Here is a 19,212-nt window from a genome sequence, read left to right on the forward strand (position 1 = left end):
ATAGAGATCGAATATAGCTGATTACGTGATTTTGCGAACGAATAAATTTTCGTGTAAGAATATAATAGCTCTATGTAATGCGTTAAAAATATTATCAGAACGATAGAGTTAGTTATATAATAGGTAATTTCGCAAGAGGGATACGAAACGTAATATTCACTTTTCTAAAGATATAATTCGTGCGTGTGAAACGAATGCGAAAGATCGCATTTCCCATCTTACGTGGGAATCGGGCAAAGCTGCATTTAATTTAGAATCGCGTGGAAACGCGAATAAATTTGAATTAACGTGGTTTGAATTTACGTAATAGCTAACTCAGTAGCGGTACGCAGTTTACTCTGCGTTAAAAAGGGAAGACGCCGCTGGGCGTATATCGCATCAAAGAGAGAAGCATTATTATGTAAATATAATAAATTTATTATTAGATATTAACAATTTTTTACAGAATTCGCGCTTAAATATTATACAAGTAAAGATATCAACGCTATAAAAGAGAACACTTTTAACACATACACATTGATTATCCTTCTTCTCCGTCAGTATAAAACGCAGCTTACAATTTGCACGGCAGTGGACGCCCGCTTATGTACGACTAGAGATATACATTTAATCAAGTCGTATCATACTTAACTTCCCTCAACGCCGTTTCGTCCAACGCCCTCGCAAACTTGTCGAATTTAATCCACTAAGGCCGGGTTGTCCCAACGTTATTTGTTAGCTTTAAACGAAACTTACACGTGTATCTGCCCTTACTTTTCTTTCTAAATGAAGATAGACACTTAAATCTCGCTTAAAGCCAAAATAACATTGATACAATCGGACTTTTTGCCAATGTAGATTAACGTTAATCTCGATTTAACTTGCTTTTCTAATTCGAAAAATTAGAAAAAAGTGAAGAATATATTTAAACCGAGATTGAAGTTAATCCGCAAAAAAAAAAAATGGATAAAAATCGGATAGCGTGGTCGAAATTACGTAGAGGAAATGGACAGTTACGCGTCTCTAATTAAGTACGCACTCCACCCTCTGCGTCGCCGGGTGTCGATGACGCCTTTTCTACATGGCAGTCGTTAATTATCGTTCATAAACAAGAGGCAGCTCGCGACGGAAGCGCAACAGCTGTCACAAAAATGTTCCGGTTATCCTTGCGATCACGTGCAAATGGCATGCACCATCGTCGTCGGTTAATCGTGATTACGATGCTATACGGTAGAATGACATGAGCAAACGCGATCATATAAATAAAAAAGGTATTATAATACACAACGTGATCATTTACAAAGTCGCGAGCCTAATAGGACTCGCCGGAGGGACATACATTCGCAAGTACACATTTGTAACAAGTATTACATAGCTTCGTCCTCGGATCTTAAATCTGTATTGAACGATTCGATCCGCAGTGACATTTTCGCTTTCTCTCTCGCTTTCTCTCTGTCTCTTTCTCTCTCTATAATTAAAATGTACATTAACATATCACGGATGAGAATCCATGCGGGTCTCCGCGGGATACGAAAAAACATTTCCGAACCCGAGAAATTTTTCCTCCTCCTACTTTTAACCTCGATTAGAATTTTTCCTAATTTTAAACGATCAGACTAACTTCTTTTGATATTATTTAACACAATGCTTCAGTATCTTAATAAACCTTTAGACCTAAGGTAAAATTTTAAGGTAAAAAAAAACAGGAGTAAAATTTCGATTCGGAAACATATTGGAATATAGACTTGATTACACGGCAATCTTTTCGTGCAGTCGCTTAATTAATTCGAGGTGTTGCGATTACTTATCTCGCAGTTTATTAACAGAATTTTGTCATCTGGAACGAAAACGCGCGATGCTCGATAGAAAGCAAATCACACGGAATATCGGCTGGCTCTAAAGGATCTCTCCGTGCTCTCTTTCAGTCGCCTTTTACGCGCGCGATATTTTCACGGCCTCGTTCCGCCGTTGTATCCTGAACGCTATATCACTGCTCTTTTATGGATATCACATACGGAGTAACTCGTTCAGAATGTGTTCCCGTCGGGAATTCCGCGACTACATTGCGCGCTCTGAATCGGCACGCAGGCATCGCCGCACATTCAGAAGATGACATATGAAAGGAAGAATATATAGGTACGAAATCATTCAACTATTTATATGCTTTCATATGCTCTTCGCATGGCGCTTTAGGGTGGCTTGACGCGTCAGAAAAAAAAAAAATATGCGAGCTACGTGGTATCGAATGTTCCGATACCACTCCTCTCGTCATCGTATTGCTTGTATATGAGCGTACCGCTCATTTATTGAAATTAAATATACAAAGATTTTCCTTGTTGCGGACAAAGGACGGATAAACATTGATTCTATTTGTTGTTGAAGATACGATCTTTCATCGATAGAATTTCACGCATGGTATTTTGAATTTTATTAAAATCTTTCACCGTTGATCAAACTTCGATATAAAAAAAAAAAAAAATACCGTGTCCATACACTCATCACACATCACAGTGTCATCTTATTCGTGTATACGATATCAAAATAAAAATTATGGGACGTAATCGGGATTACATCTCTTCTTTCATCCTTGTCTTCTATGTATAATTTCAGTGACAGTCTTGAAGGTGACCAATATTTTTCGCACAAGTTATATGTCTCCCAAGTCATATAACTTACAATTCTGTCGTTGTTTCCACCGGGCTTTGCTCGCCCAGATACGTGAAGCCGAGATGCGAATAATCCTTCCTCTCCCTGAAGGTGACATTGTCATTGGACGGACTAGGGCTCAGCAGATCACTGCCGTGATTGTACAGGGGATTAAGTACCGGTGTGGCATCGCGATTGTTCAGGGTGTTCGTGTTGCTCGCGCTATGATTCTTTCGGCCCAACGTGGACCGTCGTAGGGAATGGATATTGGTGTCGCCGTGATTACCGACGATGCTGGACGCTCGTGCCGTGGTCGCCGCTTCGGAGCTAACGGGACTTTGTTGGCCTTAAACAGAGCACATAAGCTCGCTATATCTCAACCCTAATGTGAACGGTGTGACGTTGTCCAAAAAGAATTTCTGTCGCGTTAATTTTCTCTGGATAAAATAATTCTGGATAAAATAATTTTTAAAACATCTCTGTCGCGCAATTTTCCCTGAATAAAGTAATTTTTATATCAAGAAAAAAAATTCACAGATTATAAAGGTAAATACAGTTTTTAATTCTATCTTCCTTCTGAAACACTTTTTAATTAATCCCAAACACAGAAGACTAAAAGTACACAAAATATTTCGCGATATTTATAATGTTAATTTCTTTGATCAGTTTAGTTATGCAGATATTATGATGAATTTTGTTTTCGGAATTACCAGTACTATCTCCGTGATCTTTGGTGATGTAACTGACGTTGTCCAGACTGAACGCGTGATTTTTGTTGCTGAAGTCCAACTGCAAGTCGTTGCAGCTATCGTTGTCGTCAACCGGCACGCTCATCTGGAGTACCTGCGTCTCGTATTCCTTCAAATTGGGTTCCACGTAGACGGGATCGTATCGTGGCACCACGTACATGCGCTGCATACGTTCCTTGTACGCTTTATACCTATATCAGTATACATTTTCACAATGAGGATCTCTCGCAAAAGGCCTTACGTTTCATAACGCGGAAGTAAACACTCCGGAAGAACTATTTTACCGCGATCGTAACGTCGATTTAATAAATGTTCGCCTCGGAGATATTCAAAACGGAAACTGCAATTAAAACTAATAGAGGTAATGAAGAGGAGTATGAATTTAGCACCGCTCGCGCACGTGATGAGTCAAATGAATATTCGCATTCGCGGAACAACACTCTCATGCAACTGTAACAATAGTTTTCATCGTAATAACTACAATCGTCCTCCGTACACGAGTAACAATAGTTTTTTATTAAATTAACATGCATATAGCATAATAGATATCAATGTTACTACAATGTTAGTGTCAATGTTAGTTTCAAGTACAAGTTAAATCTCCTCTCCCCCCTTCATCAAATATTATCTCCATTATAATTGCATATACACAGATGTACTTTTTTTCTTTATGAAAAAAGTGGATGGATTTCTCACGTAAAAGCTTATAATTTAAATTATATATCATTTGTACCATAACATATCAGAATATATCGCGTTTTGTATTTAAATTTCCTCATGATTATATTCTCGTATATATACGTGCGCTTGTCGGTTTACTTTATGATTTGGATAACACACATATCTATCAATGTCTTCAATCTCGGTTTAAATCTACTCTTTATCTTTTTCTAACTTTTCGAATTAGGAAAGGAAGTTCTTCGAAAGGGAATTAGGAAAGGAAATTTTTCGAAAGGAAGGGAGGCAACTGAGATTAAAGTAGTAATCTACATCGATAGAAATGGGCAATGATCGTGCAAGTTCAGAATCATACGTGAATGTAGCACTTACTTGGACCAAGAGACGCATATGTAAATGATACCGACGATGCCGAGGATCAGAATCACGCAGGCAATGGTAATCAGCGCGTACGGGAATACCTCGCCGCTGAATGCTACCGCTGTTTGTGTTCGAATTGGCTCCGGTGGCATCACGGGTGCGTGAATGTCGATGGCATTTGCCCGCACTAATGTAGACACGTCAAAGGTAATGTTTGACATGGCCGATTTATCCATGATGGACCTGTCGACCATACGGCTCTTCTAATATTTGCTCCCCATCAAATGTTACGTAATTAAACATCATAATTGACCTTTAGATGCTTATGTGGCAAACGTATGTTTTTCACCATCAATCAACACGCTCCCACGTTTTTTTTATCTTTGTATCGATTTTAATTTTAATTGAAAAGGTTGCAAGTTACTTTTTCTTCCAAAATATCATAAATATCTTACTCATGTATGTAAACATAACAAACAATGTTTACGAGATTAAGGTTTAAGAATACCGCAAAAAAATAGTTTAAATTAAAAAAATAATTAAATAAAAAATTTTAAAAATTAAAAATTTAAAATATTCTGTTATTTGATTTAATCCTTAATTTATTAATTACTGCATAAAAAATTTTATTCTGCAGAGCTCGTTGCGTGATTATTATTTCTGAAAAAGTTTGAAATAATTTTTAGCAATATCAAGAGAAATCCCGCAGTATCTCATGCCAAGCATATTTTTGTAAAATACGCTTTGTTTACGAAAACATTTAAAAGCATACTGCAACATTGCGAGCATTGCGTACAATTATGTAATACTGTTCCGTAAATAAATGTGAAATAACAGTGCGGCTTTAGCAACGCACAGTAAGAGAATTCAGACTTCTAACAAAATTTTATTAAACGTAAAAGTCCAAATGATGATTTTAAAAAGATTTTCGAGAAGATTTTATTTCTGGAAGTTTTAAACTTTTTTTTATGTTTTTTGAATTTATTATTATATACACATGCTCTTTAAGACATACCTCTGCACTCTGGTGCTGTTTCTACTCAGTATAGCCTCGGTATCCGGATCGACCGCGTAAAACCACACGTCAGAGTCCTGTGGGAACGTCTCGATAGTACCATTCTTCGTGAGGATCTTTCTTACTGCGACTCTGTCGATGCCGATCAGCAGGCCACTCCTCTGCTCGATTACATTTGCTATTTTTCCGGCTTCCTTTTGCAACGCTTCCGGCGCCGCATCTTGCACCACCAAGATCATCAAGTTTTCTTCCCCGATAAGATTAACGATCACCGGGGCAACGATCGAGTTATAGTTGTCGGTCGAGTTAGGGTTATCGCGTACGCGAACGTCAAACTTGAAAGGAAGTTCGGATACATCCACGTGATCGAATGTCACCGTTGTCCTAATTATGCCGGTGGAGCTATCGACAGCAAAGTAATCAGAGCCACGTCCTTCCAGGATCTTGTACTCGAGCTTGCCGTACTTCCCGTTGTCTTTATCGTGAGCTTTCACCTGTACGACGGTAGATGCGAATTGTGCGGTATAGGGAATCGCCGCAAAGTAACGTCCTCTTGTAAGCTTCTGACTTGTCTCCGGGAAGATAAATTCGGGCTTGTTATCATTTACGTCCAATACCTGGATCTTCACCTGCGATCAAACACGTTTTTTTTATTAAGGACAAATAAGAATTAATAATTTTCTTTATAGTGAAACATAGCGAATTAAAGCTTCTTACAGAAATTAAATTGTTCATTTATTTTTCTTCTACATATAAAAATCATATGTTTAATGTATTAAAATAAATTTTGTTTTTAAATTATAATAAATAAGAAAAACTGCTAGGATTTATATTTTTTATATCTAAAGATTCAACTAAATATATATAACTAAAATATATAAATAGAGAAATCTTTATTAGGAGATAAAATATGTCTTATTAATAGTTAAATTATATTTACAAGACAAGTAAATTAATTTGTTTATATGTATCTAAAACATATATTTAAAATTTTTTATCTTTAATATATTTGTTCATGTTGATCCTATTTCAATATTTCAATTATAAAAATTTGTACGTCAGCATTAAGGCAAGTTCTGAGTCTATCATGTCTTACCATCGTCGTGTTTCTGCCTGAGTTTAAAAGACCCGAGAGCGATTCCAGCTTGATTTTAATCTGGTAAGATTCCGTTGTCTCGTAATCTAACGCTCCTTTCTTCAGTCTCAGTGCGCAATTTCGCTCTTCCGTGACATTCGCGTCGAATAGGCCTTCCTCATTGCCGCTGTAAATCTCGCACTTGAGCGGCGTGTCGTACGCGTGACTGTTGATGATGGTAATTATCTTTATTAGCGTGTTGTCGCCCGCGTCCTCAGGTACCTCGACGTTATACGAGTTCTCCGCGAAACCCAAACCGATCTCCGGTGGTACCGTCGCCACATGACGAACGTAGACCGGTACGGTCGTCACGATTGACAATTGTGGCTCTCCCATGTCGTACGCACGCACTTGGACCTAAGAAAAAAGAAAAAAATTACCTCGTGTGAGTTAGATGACGGGCGACGCGCAGCCTTTTGGATTGTATTCGGAGGATCAAATACCTGATACTCGGAATCGGTTTCCTTACGCAAGTCGTCTCGTATTCGGAGTACGCCGGTGTCAGGATCGATTACGAAGTATTTGCTGGCGATACCAAGGCCGGTGATCTCATATCGAACCTGCAGGTAGCGAACTCGATGCAAATCTCTTTCTCTCTCTCTCTCTCTCTCTCTCTCTCTCTCTCTCTTCGCAATTTAAGATTAAGGAAGTATACGAAGAGTATAATACACCTTACCTGATTCCCTGGCGGAGTGCCGTCATAATCTACAGCTGTGAGATTGATCACAGTCGTTCCTATAGGGACGTCGTCGTCCAACGTAATGGGACGCGGTACCATCGTAAATACCGGCGGATTGTCGTTCACGTCCTGTGTACACGATGCGTTTTAGAATGTTATTAACGCGCCGAGTAATAAGATACATTTAAATTTAAAGCAGTCGAAGCACGATAAATGATAGGATGACCGTTGATTATGATATGATTGCGCTCGAACGCGAACCGGTTCCATAAATTGATTCCAAGGATTAATTCTTGATACCGCGACAGGTTAATTAATTCCCGTTTTAACTAAAGATTTCTATGCATTAATAATCCAGAAAAACCCTATAGAGCTGTTGAGACATATTTTATCTGATTATATAAGATTTTCTAGATCACTGAACTAGAAGGAAAAAAGCCTGTTTTATTAAAAGGTTTTCATAATTACTTCCCACGCAAAATATGATAATTAAAAATCAACGGCAGTCTAGATCTGTATAATAATGTTACATAATAATGTGATATTATAAAGAGCATTTATTACTCGACGCGCCATAACAAATCGATGACGGATATCGATTATTATAAAAAAAGAGACACGAAAAAAAAAATACCTGAACGTTAATAACAACGCGGGTAGTGGAACCAGGTAGATCGCTGGTGTTCTCCTCGGTGCCTATGATAAGTACATGCTGGCTCTGGCTTTCGTAATTGAGACCGCGGATAGTTTTTATGACTCCGGTCTTCGGGTCTATGGCGAAGAGTTCGGTATCCCCTTGCTTGATCATGTATGTAATTTGCTTCTTTGTGTCCGGATCATCGGCCTAGAAATGATCGCGTTAGCTTGAAAACCCGAGTAAGACGACCGTCCCGACCAGGACGCATTATCCTTTCCACTTCGCCCCGACGGGGCTGGGAATCGTCAACGACGCGAGTAACGCGAATATCTCCGAGTTGGGACGAGTGTAGGTCTCGATTATCCGATGAACTTTCGAAACTCCTCGAACGAGGCTTGCCATTCGTTTTTCTCGGTAAAATTACGTCTCACCTTATTACGATCCACTTCAAAACTAATTTCACACGGGGAGGAGGAGGACGGGGGAGGGGGAAAGGGATATTACGTAAGGAAGCTGAGGACGTTTTATCTTAATGCAAACGTCTCGCATTGGAATCCGTATTAATTCACGATTAACCGTGCTGTTTGAGAATCGCGGATCTCGTTGAATTAAAGTCATAGAAAATCGCTACGAATTAGGCAGATTAATCGCTTTTAATCGCGTTTATATCGAGTCTTCCTTCGTTTTCCAATCGAGAATACATTTATACTATTATAAATAGTATCACTGCGGTCTTCTAACATGCGACTTACCGTGACTTGAATTACATTATAGTCAGGCACGTTTTCCTTGACACGTGCCTCGTAATTGCTTTGGTGAAAGACCGGAACCTCGTCCTCGACATCTATAACTTTCACTGTGACTGTCGCGGTTGCTAAACGATAATCGGGAGCTCCATCCCTCGCAGTTACCACAAATTTGTATTCCTACGCAATGTTAAATATCACGTTTTCTTATAAATTTCTAAATACACGATCTATATATAGAATTTAAATATAAAATTAGAAAGAAAATTTATTTTAATAAATGTAATCGAATTTTGAAATTTAAAAAAATAAAAGATTTAATATTTATTACGATTAGCATATTTCCAAGACAATTTCTAAGACAATTACAACGTGACTAATTAATTTAAAAATTATTGTCATATCGCATGAAATTATCATTAAATTTTTCTACATGTTGCATTTCCACGGGTGAAAATCGCGTGAACTTTAACTCAGACATGCCGTTTATTCGTTCTCTTTGTCTAAGCGCATAAATGGTATAATTACAATTTAAGTGTAACGTCGTGTAAATGTCGTTTATCCAAGTATAAACTAAGTTATTCTACTGCAAGGCATTCTCGAGTTGTAATCGCGCTTTGTATTTTTCGTGAGATGGGAGTACATTCCCGGAAAATCCGAGATTAAATTGCATAGATATTACAAATACTTATTTAATGCAGTCTTTAAAAAGGTCAAACAAAAAATATAAACTTAGTAAGTTTTGATATCTCTCTAATATATCATAATTCCTTAATTTAAAATAATTCCCAAGCTATTTTTTTAATGTAAAGAAAATGATGAGAAGTATAAAAGTCTTTATACGGATTTTCAGATAAACGTCGATAAAAGTGATGTAAATTCATATTATTCTCATAGTTATTTATATAAAAAAGAGAAAAAAAGAGCACCAAGTACACGCGCACCAAACGCTGTACAAAAGAAAGTTTTATACAAAAAATTTGATATAAAAAACTAACGTCCACTTATAGTCGTCAATAAAAGCACGTGGCACTCGTTATTGTTTTTTTGTACATATATCATACAATTGCACTATTCTATCGCTGATTCCGTTATAAATTCCAAACCGTACAAAGTGATTTCAAGATAAAACTGACATGTAAAAACTTGTCTTGATTAAAAGCTACAATAATACAAATATTACTCACGTCATTCTGCTCGTAGTCCAACACTATCTTCGTTAGAACTTCACCAGTTTCAGGATCCACGGTAAAGGGAATGTCATCGGGTGCGAAATAAGTAATTTCGGCGTTTATGCCTTCGTCGGCATCCTCAGCATGCACGCGGCCGATTACTTTGCGCTCTTCACCTTCCTTCACGGAAAATTTGTAAGGGAGACCCACAAATTCGGGGTTCTTGTCGTTGATATCGGTGACCATGATGTTAACCGTCGCGGTGCTATATAGACCACCAGTATCCTCGGCCTTTATCAACTACAAATTAACAATAAGTATCATAGTATATACTCTGCTTTCAATTTTTTTTTTAATTTAATGAAACACTAATACCTTTAACAAATAATAATATAAAAATAATCGTATAAAAATAAGATTTTATTCTTAGGATAAATTTTTTCATTTTAGAGAATTTTAAAAAACTGGATATATGTATAATATATAATAGAAGAATTTATAAACTATAAATATTTAAAATATGAATTTCTAACAATTTCATTTTAATTTTCTTGAAAAATATATTTGAAGTAAGTAATAAATAGATTGTACGCTCAAAGTAGAGAATACGTTGTTTCACTTTTTCGTAGCAACTTGCATTTACAAGAGGAGAAAGAGGCGCATCGATGTTTTTTCGATTAAATAAAAGCTGTCGATAGGAAGCAGCGTAAAGCGAGAAGTGCATTGGCTTGTAGTAAAAGGAAGTGTAGGAAGTTTGTGCTCCGGTGTTTGACGGTATCGACTTACCAACTGATATCGGGTCAAGTCCTCCCTATCCAACTTCCTTATAACGGTAATAACGCCTGATTTGTCGCCGATCGCGAACTGGCGCAAATCATTCCCTGATACTATCGAGTACGACACGGGATCGTTTTCTGGGTCGATGGCCTGTAACATTGATTAATAACGCTATATTATCGAGTATTACGGTTATAAATAGTTAAAATTCCATTATTTTAAGAAGAGAAATATGATCGATAAAAATATCGAGAGAAATATATCCTAAATAATAATAATAATAATAATAATAATAATAATAATAATAATAATTCATCAGATACAATTTTTCGTGCAGTTTGAAGAATAAATTTAAGAAATTAATATAAATAGAAAACTAAAGCGCAGATCTCTAGCTAGCTTCATCAATGCGATAGAAAGGACGAAAAAAAGAACGATAAAGCACGTATCGAGCGGATATCGTGCTCCTGTCAGAGCAGTTGAAGTTTAAAATAAAACACCGAGACAAACATCATATCGAGGATACTCACGGTGATAGTCGCGACTGTGGAATTGATGGAGGCCCCCTCGCTGACTTGCACCTCGTACACCGGTTGCTGGAACACGGGGCTTCTGGTGTTGGGCCCGGGAATGACGTTCACCTCGACGATTGTCTGCGAGAACCTGCCACCCTTGTCGTTGGCCTGTACGGTGATGCTATATTGCTCGCCAGCGTTCAGTTTCCTCACGGACTCGATAACTCCGGTCTTCGAATCTATTTTGAACTTGTGCAAGCCGTTGTTCGACACGTGATAGATACTGTACGTTATCTCGGCGTTCTCACCCTCGTCATTGTCCGTGGCCTCCACCTGTGCGAGGTACGAAATTATATATTTTCCTTCTGGAGTTTCCATACCTCACATCTTCGAGCGCGAAAAAGCGAGGCTTTGATTTGCAGCGATAATCAATAATAATTTACGAGGAGTAACAAAAGGAGTTTCCATAAATGGAAAATTTGGAATTATTTAATTGTTATTATTATCGAGCGTGCCAGGTTGTTGGAATTGTTGCAATTAAAGAATTCACCTTGGCTATTTGCCTCTTCGTCTCTCCCGCTTGTACGGTGATGGGTGCCATCATAGGAAGCACCGGCGAATTGTCGTTAACGTCATTCAACGTCACGACAAACGATAAGGGCGACGACGCGGCCACACCCGTCTTCTCCCGGGCGACAACTTGGAAACGAAAACGGCCGGGACTCGGAGGATCCCGATCCAGATTCTCCTCGTTCACGACAAGGACGCCGGACGGATCAATTGCGAAAAAGTTCGTGGTCAACTCGAAGGTGTAAGTCGGTTTCGGATCGTCTGGTCCCTGAGATGGGCAAAACGACACGCATATTTTTTCCAGTGGAAGAGAGAAACGGAAATAAGAAGCAACTGATTACAAATATACAAGTGATAGGAGTTTCACGGCTGATGATACCGGCCTTATTCGCTAACAATAGAGAAAATTAAACGGTTGATTCACACTTCGGCCATGCTTCGTTAGGTGATAGAATCTCACCAGATCAGCATCCGACACGGTGAGCACAATGGGATTCCCGCTTTCATCGATGACCTTTGTGCCAATCGGAGCATTCTCGTCGACGAAACCTTCGATGCTTGATGCCGTTATAACGGGTGGATTGCTGTCGACCGGCTTGACAGTGATTGTTAATTTGGCCGTGGCCGAGCGCTTCGCTTCTGACACTTCGACCGCCTTGAAAACATAGAGGAAAAAGCCAATTATTCACTGTCTAAATTTAGAAAAGAAAATCATTTAAATTACATGTCTAATAACAAATTTTATGATATTTTTAAAACATAATTTTTTTCAATGCAAAGACTAATTACTCTTGTCACTGTGAGGCATCTGTATATAACAAATAGGGACTATAATTTTTTAAATTTTCTATCATCTAATTTTATGGAATATTCATAACATAATCCTAAATGATTAAAAATTATAATTTAAATAATAAGTACTTAATTTTAATGAACTCTCAAGGACTTTAAATAAATTAATTAAATTTCAGGAAGGGCAACCGAGAATGCGCGGTAATGAGTGCGCATCTAAAATGTTTTTAAAACATTAATACGTACATAATATGATTTACTTATAATATAAAATAATAATTTAAATATTTTTAAAATATGGCGCAAATGTACATATATCAATATTTACCTTGATAATAATATCGAACTTCTTCGTTACCGTCGTGTCGACGGCCTTGATTTGCTTCACCGCCCCGGTGTTCGGATTGATCTCGAAAAAATCCCGGTAATTTGGCGGATTTCCGCTGAGGAAGGAATAGTGAATCGGCGCGTTTATGCTGTCCATGTCGACCGCCTGGATTTTCTCGGGCGAGATATTGAGTATGCCGGATAGCACTCCGCTCGATACCTGACGAGGAGAAAAAGAGAATCGCTCTTGCAGAACCGGCTGCACTGATTTATTGGCTACGTGAATTTGTGCAGTGAGATATCGGCGGCCGATTAGGCGCGCGTATTCGATTACACTTGGATTTTTCAATTGTACAAATTTACAAATGGAGTGGCAGGGAAACGCCCGTTAAAATAATTCTCCCGTCGCGCTCGAGACGAAAGTACGAGTTGGCTTATGGGGTTAAATCGACGCGATTTACGTACCGACGCGGAATATTCCGGATTAATGCAGGCACCATCCAAAAGCATACAGCCCTGATAAATAAAGGATGGATCCTGATCATCGTCGTCCCGTATGTTCACCGTCAGCGTGGTCGTGGACGTGAATCTTTCGGAGACGTTTCTTGCCCGATCCTGTAAGCAAACAAGTCGCAATGTAAAGTGACGTGTTAATGACGAGATAAATGCAAATTGATTTTCTAAACACATCGAAGATTTCAGCTACGAAGCGGAGAACATATTCATATCTGTCATGTATGTCACTATCTCATAAAACTTATTATTATGTAGCATTCAAAGTAGGTTTAATTATTTTAATGTATATTTTTCATTATATGTGTTTCATTATAAATTTATATTATAATTGCATTGCTATATTATTTATTTTATTTTATTATGATTGTTATGAAAAGATTTGTTTTATTTCTTTTATTCCTTGAATAATAATTAACAACGAAAAATAATGCTTCCTCATTGTTGTGTGTATTATTTATTTAAAAAAATAACATTTTCTTCAAATTATTACTTTATTTTTAATATATGTCGTATTCTCCTTTTCCTTCTCTTTTCAAATCTGTCGATACGAGGGAATATTAATAAAAATATCTTCACTCATTTTTCTTAAAGCTTTCAAGTAAAAACTTGAATGACGTATAAAACTCAATGTGTTGATAACACGCCATTAATCTTGCGATTCTGACGCGTCACGATTATATTGACATATTCAATAGTCGTCACGTGCACAAAAAGAACAAACATCCGTTTTTTATCTCTCTGTCTTCACACACACCATCCGGTTCTCAATCGCCCCGGGAAAATCTCCGTCTTTTTCTTTTTGCCTTTCGTTCTCTTTAGTGACCGTATTTATGCAATAACGGGTCTGGGCCACTTGCGAAGCGCTCTAAATAAAGATAACCCGTTACTGTAACTTTCATTACACGAGGAAGACTTCGAAGAGAGCTTCCGAAAGTACCGCATAAAATATATATGTCTTAGAATGCATATTGCAATATACATACTACAAATTACGACGCAGTTAGCTGTAAAAATGCACATATTGCCCTCCGCGGCATGCAGAACATCTCATAAATTTCATCTTTTAATAAAACCGTGCATTATTTACTGCTTCTCATTAAAGCACGTTGAGAGACATATTCTCTAAAAGAAAATCGTGATGTTTTCAAATTTCAACAAGACTAAATTTTAGTATATGAAAAGCAGCAAGGAAAACTGCCGAAAAATATGAAAAATTATATTAGCGCTATTTACGTGATGCTTCTTCAACATTTGTCGCAAGTCGCTGCTGAACGTAAAATTTTCACAAAGCGCTAAGCGCTTTACATACATTAACTTTACATATGAATCCCTCGTGTAGCCAGTATATTCGGAATATCGACTCGGGCACGATATTCCTGACGGAGGCTAAAAGGAGCTGCGCGCACGAATCAGAAGTCGGTCATTTGTTCCACATAATATTCAAATGAGCCGCACCTGCTGCAGCACCAAGAGCGGACTTGATCCGAATCGAGACGGAGAGAGATCGATCGCGTCCTCGACTCGGGGAGATTCACCGCGATTATGCGAGACCGTGGCCGATTTATAGCTGGCCGGAGAACTGACAGAGAGAGAGAGAGAAAGAGAGAGAGAGAGAGAGAGAGAGAGAGAGAGAGAGCCGTGCGGCGGCACGGGAAATAACTATTACCCTTGACCATGGTGCACGGCCGAGGCTATATCCCGTATGCCAATAGTAATAATGGGCGCACGGCGCATCCATTTGCCTTTTTCATTTCGTCTCGCTTACGAGAACGGCCGCCCGCCGGGAATCGTTTAATGACATCGCGTTGCCGATGCGGCACGGCGCGGCGCGGGGCGGCGCGGCGCGGCATCCAGAATTCAATCGCATTTTTCCACCGACGACGTCTGATTACCGTATCCACTCGCGCGGTACGGTCGATCGCGCAATTTCGAACATGCACGAAATTGCAGCGACGATAGCAGCGGCGGCGGCTGCGGCGACGACGACGACTTACGTCCGCGCGATGAATACGCGTCTCGGGATGCGCTCGTAAGATGTGTACTATCCCATGTGTCTCGAGGTCCATTACAGGCCAGGAATGAAGCCACGGGATCTATGCGATCTCGTATAACCTCGTATTAAATGCAGATATGGTCTCGAGTTAGATTAGACTGACAAAATCACGACGGCGATGATAATCGTGGGAACCTTATTCTCAAGTGAAATAATCCTATAATATAATAAAATACATATTTATTCAATATCAAATTTTCTTCTCAATATAAAAATATTAAATATGTACTTTAAAATTTCATCCCGGTATATTTCGACTTTATTCTGAATAATGCGATCCGAATATGCGTAGATCTTGTATCAAAGCGATACACGATCTCGACATTCCTTTTAACAATACGAGTGGTCAGACGATATCGTGCGAAAGTCAATCTGTGTCTGTAGGCGACCAAAAATAGATCATTCTGATCCGTAGTGTACAGAATAAAGAGGAAATGTAACAACGCTCTCTTATTTTTCTAACACTCAACCCCAAATAAAAAATTTTAAATAGAAAATCGATATAATTAGATATTTTTTAACTTTTAATAGCATTCATTTTCAATTTTGATAAATATTTTTTTATGTTAAATATTTAGAATAGACATAAGATGTTTATTCAGACAAATCTGTATAGCTGCATAAAGTCCATATTAGCGTTTCAAAAAGCATTACATAAGACAATTTTAAAACAAGAATGGACTCTGTGAATACCGGTCATAAAGTATTAAAAATTATTCTTTTGTTTGTAAGTTTCAGAAAAAGTTATTTAAAATTGTATATTATAATTATAATTTTTTTTTTAATTATTCACTATATTCGATACATATTCGATATAATATCTATTCATTTGAAATTAATATAAATAATTCTTGAGTCAGCATATACAATCGTAAACGCGATAACAACATCGTTTTATGAAATTATTAATTTTTCATAGATGTATCACATGGACGTACAACATTAAAATTCGATTACGTAACGTGACTTGATATTACCCGACATTATCCGGTATTTATCTTCTTTTTTGCAAAGTAGTTAAATCAGCATCATGAGTCTATATAAAAGCACAATGCAGCGCAGCAACGGTAATAGCAACAGTGTAATAACTTAATAGAATCGATTCCGAGAAGGAGTCGCTTAAAGTGACGGTTAACTGATCGCTTACAAGAAGCCATGACTAGAGGCGGCTCTAAAACTAACGAGGTTCTAAGATGGAAAGTACCTATTGTGCCCTAACGTGAGACTCTTACACGTGTAAAATCTTCGCAATGGAAAAAAATCGCTCGTTTCATTTAGCCTAAGGAGATCATTTATCGTTGAGATCTTTGAAGGTTGAAATGTACGCACAGAGAGTTTTCTCTGATAAATCTAAAGATTTGGCCAGATACTGAAAATAATTTTATTGAACCAAAATGATTATATAGGACGCCCAAACATAATAACAATTTTGCAAAAATTTTTTATCTTCTAAAATTCAATTTGAATGTCATATATAATAATTTTCAAGGCCCAACAAAATTATTTTCAGATCGGATTTGATCAAATTTTTAAATTTGCAACAAAGCTATTCTTTCCGTGCGCCCTGTAATTGCGACAAAGAAAGATCAGCATAAACCAAAATAAAATAAAATCCTGATAAAAGCACAAGCAACATAATACTGAAGACAGAAAGGCGATTTGGCTTACAGTCACGAAATTGATCTGTTTGTATTTTCGACACTCCAGACAGTCCACTCACCGTTGACAAATCGCCGTTGGCAGCGCTACCCAAACTGACGCGAATTAACGCGACGGCCAGCAACGCTTTTATCGGACTGAGAAGCTCCATTGTCGGTTTTTTAGGAGTCACGTTCTATCGATGGCGCGTCTTGAATTCGATTCCAAACACGTCCTTTTCATACTCTCGTTTAAAGACGCGCCGTTGAGAAATCAAGCAGCACGTCCGGCAGATGCATGAAGCCTTTTCGGCAAGGGTAGACGGTCGCGAAATGGATAATTCGCGTCTTAGGAATCCCAAGGATTACAACATAATGAAGTACGGTGACCATAAGGCGTGTCCCTCGCTATCGTCCCACATGCAACCAATAATCCCTGTGCCGAGCCGAGCCGAGCCGAGCCGGGCCTGAATCCTTAGCGCGCGAGCCGTTAACTGTGCTCGTTACGTTACAACATTCCTTATGGGGCCGTATAAATCATGCGTCTTTTAATCGGCCGGACGACATACCTCCCCGTGCTTGCTCGTGTGCGCCTTTAAATCGTTGGAGGTTTATATTAGACGGTCGCCAGGAATAGCCGAGAAACTAGCGATTAAACATTAAACTCGTTCTCGCGCGCTGCTTGCGGACCGCATCGCTTAAATTAAGCCATGAAAATTTCATCGGGGAATATAAATATTGCACAAACACGTTGCGATGCATTTAATAAAAAGCGTCAGGCGCTCTTTTCCATAAATTTCATGCCGCGCGGCGGCTTCTCGGCTTACGGCTTGTGCATTATTGATAAGCGCACCGTCGACGTTCTCCGTCGCTACGTTCCCCGTGTTATTTCAGAGGATCCTTCATTATTGAGAGCTCTATACTAAACTGTTCGAATATCGAGCAGCGTTGAGTCGCTTTAAGACTTTATTGGACGCGCGATGAAACACGCGGAAGGGGGGAGGGGGGGGGAGTAAATCCAATATTTTGCGCGAACTATCGGCGAGACGATCAGGCTATCCTGCTATATGCCTGTATATAACGCGGCTGGCGGAGTGCTTTACGTAACGCCAGATCATTTACACCGGTATCGGAAACCAACGGCGCGGAATATTGCGTCATTGCGGGATCTTCGAACGGATCCGTCATCGTCTATTCGTTCCGCGGCCCGCCTATATTCACGATCGGAATCGATCATGCGTGCGCGAATCGGCCCGCGAAATTGATGCCCGCGAGTTTTCCGGAGACGCCACCGGCCGCACGTGCACGTGACTGCTTTATTTAGCGATTACATCAGCGCGAGATTAGCGTGTAAAATTTTTCCTCGGCCTCGGTGTCCCGTCGTGACGTCCGACGTCCATTCGATATCGTCGCCGCCGAAGGCGGAAACGACCGATCTGCGATCAGCGTTCATTCGCGACACGCGTTCTCCAACGCGAGGGATTACGTATACAAGATGTTCCGGAAGTGGTCCACTTCCTCTCGCGCGAATCGTCACGATCCGGCATACGTAATAAACGATTCCTTTTTAACCGCGTTTCTATTTATCCCACGGTAATCTTCAATCCCCGGTGATCGGATTCTGCGTGTGCGATTACGTTATCTTCCAAGATTAACGGATCTGCCGCGACAAAGTATAAATTCCAAGAGTGGTGAAATTAAAATATCGATTTTTCTTTATCCGCGTCCTCCTCTCCGCCACCACTCTCCGCGCGTCCCGGGTCTCGAGGATTCGAGGACTTCTCTCCGCCCACGTCAATGCCAACGCACTCGGTGCACCGCGACGTGGAAGCGCCTCCTCGCGACCGTTTTAATACCGTTCGTTTGACAAACGTCCGCGGATCTTCCTTCCTAAGGCGCGTCGTTAATCTCCCATGGATCTGACAAGAACAAAAGAATTCACGCGCAAGCGAACCGTTATTATGCATATGCCGCCATGTATTATTCCGCAACGTTTTATTCTTTCGTTCATGAAGAGCGTTTCATGGAGCTCGAAGCGTCATTAAAGAAACTTCCCAATGGCGTAATAACCGTCCGCGGTGTTGCTCCTTCAGCTGCGTTAATTAAGCGTGCATTCCTTTTATTTCGCCTTTTATTTTGATCTCAATTACGATTACGTGGATCACGCTCCATGAACGAGAAAGAACTTCCTTCCCGCGTAGAGGACGTGACGTAGCACCCTTGACATTG

The 19,212-nt window shown here is 39.2% G+C and overlaps 1 protein-coding gene across 6 annotated transcripts in view; it reads right to left on the reverse strand.

Annotated features, from left to right (window-relative positions):
- Nucleotides 1–393: 393 nt before the first annotated feature.
- The window catches only part of Cad99C (cadherin 99C), a 113,006-nt gene continuing 94,187 nt past the window's right edge, over nt 394–19,212 (reverse strand). For 4 of the 6 annotated variants that reach the window (XM_011641769.2, XM_089084823.1, XM_089084826.1 and 1 more), the window contains 16 exons: nt 13,243–13,392; nt 12,779–12,997; nt 12,119–12,313; nt 11,639–11,926; nt 11,104–11,421; nt 10,583–10,723; nt 9,812–10,096; nt 8,631–8,804; nt 7,876–8,085; nt 7,239–7,370; nt 7,006–7,122; nt 6,524–6,919; nt 5,428–6,056; nt 4,425–4,655; nt 3,336–3,565; nt 394–2,971 (listed from right to left, as the gene is read on the reverse strand). In XM_011641769.2, the coding sequence (XP_011640071.2) occupies nt 2,652–2,971; nt 3,336–3,565; nt 4,425–4,655; nt 5,428–6,056; nt 6,524–6,919; nt 7,006–7,122; nt 7,239–7,370; nt 7,876–8,085; nt 8,631–8,804; nt 9,812–10,096; nt 10,583–10,723; nt 11,104–11,421; nt 11,639–11,926; nt 12,119–12,313; nt 12,779–12,997; nt 13,243–13,392 (4,035 nt within the window). In that variant the 3' untranslated portion in view covers nt 394–2,651. Of the gene's footprint in view, nt 2,972–3,335; nt 3,566–4,424; nt 4,656–5,427; nt 6,057–6,523; nt 6,920–7,005; nt 7,123–7,238; nt 7,371–7,875; nt 8,086–8,630; nt 8,805–9,811; nt 10,097–10,582; nt 10,724–11,103; nt 11,422–11,638; nt 11,927–12,118; nt 12,314–12,778; nt 12,998–13,242; nt 13,393–17,066; nt 17,911–19,212 lie in introns of all 6 variants that reach the window. The other 2 variants (XM_089084828.1, XM_089084827.1) reach the window with 2 other exon arrangements.

Source organism: Pogonomyrmex barbatus, unplaced genomic scaffold, assembly GCF_055798465.1.
Source record: "Pogonomyrmex barbatus isolate J1 unplaced genomic scaffold, ASM5579846v1 scaffold9, whole genome shotgun sequence".
Taxonomy (NCBI): domain Eukaryota; kingdom Metazoa; phylum Arthropoda; class Insecta; order Hymenoptera; family Formicidae; genus Pogonomyrmex; species Pogonomyrmex barbatus.